The sequence below is a fragment of the Aulostomus chinensis genome, chromosome 14, assembly GCF_037954235.1.
Source record: "Aulostomus chinensis isolate RoL2024-O1b breed Wild chromosome 14, RoL_Achi_v1.0, whole genome shotgun sequence".
NCBI classification, from domain to species: Eukaryota; Metazoa; Chordata; class Actinopteri; order Syngnathiformes; family Aulostomidae; genus Aulostomus; species Aulostomus chinensis.
The window spans coordinates 277,841-280,656 of record NC_141333.1 but is presented as its reverse complement, the minus strand read 5'-3'; the positions used below and the strand labels follow the sequence as shown (position 1 = coordinate 280,656).

General features: G+C 47.8%; 1 protein-coding gene across 1 annotated transcript; it reads left to right on the top strand.

Moving 5' to 3' along the window:
- Nucleotides 1-373: 373 nt before the first annotated feature.
- Nucleotides 374-1,901, top strand: gadd45ba (growth arrest and DNA-damage-inducible, beta a). The gene is made up of 4 exons (XM_086223695.1): nt 374-789; nt 893-994; nt 1,067-1,283; nt 1,363-1,901. Exons 1-4 carry the CDS (start codon nt 749-751, stop codon nt 1,474-1,476), a joined length of 474 nt encoding a protein of 157 aa, XP_086079821.1. The 5' UTR covers nt 374-748; the 3' UTR covers nt 1,477-1,901.
- The last annotated feature ends 915 nt before the right edge of the window (nt 1,902-2,816 follow it).

Here is a 2,816-nt window from a genome sequence, read left to right as displayed (position 1 = left end):
CTGTGGTCGTTCCCGGGGCCGTGGGGACTGGAGATTCCCCTCAAAACTCCAATACACCAACTGGGAAAGAGAATCTGTGTGTGTGTATGTGTGTGTGTGTGTGTGTGTGTGTGTGTGTGTGTGTGTGTGTGTGTGTGTGTGAGGAAGTGTGTCTATGTATGTGAGTGTGTGTATGTGTGTGTGTGTGTGTGTGTGTGTGTGTGAGGAAGTGTGTCTATGTATGTGAGTGTGTGTATGTGTGTGTGTGTGTGTGTGTGTGTGAGGAAGTGTGTCTATGTATGTGAGTGTGTGTATGTGTGTGTGTGTGTGTGTGTGTGTGTGTGTGTGTGAGGAAGTGTGTCTATGTATGTGAGTGTGTGTATGTGTGTGTGTGTGTGTGTGTGTGTGTGAGGAAGTGTGTCTATGTATGTGAGTGTGTGTATGTCTGTATGCCTGAGTGAGTGTGATTCTCTGGAGACACCCACGTGGTGTCACCATCGTCTCAGCCAATGGCTGTAGAGTTCGGGGAAACCTATTTACTGTAGTGGGCTAATCAGGGAGCACGCGGTAGGGTGTAGCCACGCCCTCACACGGTCGGCGGGTATAAGAGGGTGAGCCTCGCTCCGGGCTGTCAGACTCCTCGCGGATCTGCAGTCTCTAATACCGATCTAAGGAGTTCTGACCTGCTGGATTACCGCTGCTGGACCGGGACCGGAGGACCCTCCATTTTTGTATCCTGGACCTCTTGGATTATTTTGCTGACGTCACCATGACCCTGGAGGAGGTGGTGGGCTCCGGTAGCACCGACAAGTACGTCAGTGACGTCTGTTGAATGTTTATGATCGGTGTTCGTCCATGTGTATGTGCGAGTTCCTCACCGGGTGCGTTTGCATTTGTGTGTGCCCGCGCGCAGGATGGAGCCGGTGGGCGGGGCTCTGGAGGAGCTGCTGGTAGCCGCGCGGCAGCAGGATGCGCTGACGGTCGGCGTGTACGAGTCCGCCAAGCTGCTGAATGTGTAAGTAGACGTAATAACCTCATGATGATGATGATGATAATGACGTCATTAATCCGGTTCGTCCTCGAGCAGTGACCCTGACAGCGTGCTGGTGTGCGTGCTCGCCGCCGATGAGGAGGATGAAGGTGACGTCGCGCTGCAGATCCACTTCACGCTGCTCCAGGCCTTCTGCTGCGACAACGACATCGACATCCTGCGCCTGCGCGGTGTGCGGCGCCTCGCGCAGCTCTTGGTGGACGCGTCCACCAGCGGGAGCGAGCCGCGCGACCTGCACTGCATCCTTGTCACGGTGAGCCCCCGCCCCCCCGCGTCATATTCTTGACGTGAGTGGATGTTATGTCACTAACCACCGGTGACGTGTGTCGCAGAACCCGCAGGTGCAGCCGTTGCAGTGCCCCGCTCTGCAGGACGTCAGCAGCTTCTGTCAGGAGAGTCGCTGCCGGAACCAGTGGGTTCCGCGCGTGTACCTGAAGGACGGCTGAACCGGACCAGGCCGAAACGAACCAGGCCATCGCGGAGTGGCGCGACAAAGCGGAAAACCGTCGAAACAGCCGTCCTCACGCTGAGGAGTCACGGCGTTCGAGTGCAGAGCAGACCGGACCGGACCGGACCAGACCGGACTGGTGGATTGACGTGAGATGCGCGGGTGGAGGCTCGATCAAACGGGTTGAAGATGTTTCTCTCCCCCCCGCCCCAAAACAAACAGAGCTAACTCACTGACGGGGCTGGAGATCACGTGATCTAATGTCTGGAAGAATGGCAGGTACACTGACCACCTGTGGCCACGCGCTGTGACGTCACAGGTCGGCGCATCGCACGACTGACAATTGAAGTCATGAAGTGTTTGAATGTATGACGTCACCTAATCTGATCAATAAATTACCGAGGGAGATTTCGGGTGACTCATCTGGTGTGTGTGTGTGTGTGTGTGTGTGTCCTGCTGTCCTCCGGGATTTTTGGACGTGGATCAGACTGTAAAGTTTATAACCAAAAATATAGTATCTGTTACTATATTTTTGGTTATAAACTATATATATTATCTGTTAATATATAGAGTTTATAACCAATAACATAGTATCCGTTAATATATAGAGTTTATAACCAATAACATAGTATCCGTTAATATATAGAGTTTATAACCAATAACATAGTATCCGTTAATATATAGAGTTTATAACCAATAACATAGTATCCGTTAATATATAGAGTTTATAACCAATAACATAGTATCCGTTAATATATAGAGTTTATAACCAATAACATAGTATCCGTTAATATATAGAGTTTATAACCAATAACATAGTATCCGTTAATATATAGAGTTTATAACCAATAACATAGTATCCGTTAATATATAGAGTTTATAACCAATAACATAGTATCCGTTAATATATAGAGTTTATAACCAATAACATAGTATCCGTTAATATATAGAGTTTATAACCAATAACATAGTATCCGTTAATATATAGAGTTTATAACCAATAACATAGTATCCGTTAATATATAGAGTTTATAACCAATAACATAGTATCCGTTAATATATAGAGTTAATAACCAAATCAATGTTAAAAATGGAAATCTTCAAAGTGGTTTAATAATTAATCAGGAACCTCAAGTTCTGAGATTGGCAGAAGCTACCAAGGTCCAAGGACCAGACTGTCAGGCTTGAGAATGTTCGGAAAGAGAGAAGTACTTCTGGGTTCTCAAGCCAACCGTCCGGGGGGGGGGGGGGGTTTCTACAAGAGTCAGTGTATAAATTACAACAGTTAAAATACATCAACTGAAAATAGTCCAGAATAGTAGTGTAGTCGTAGTAGTA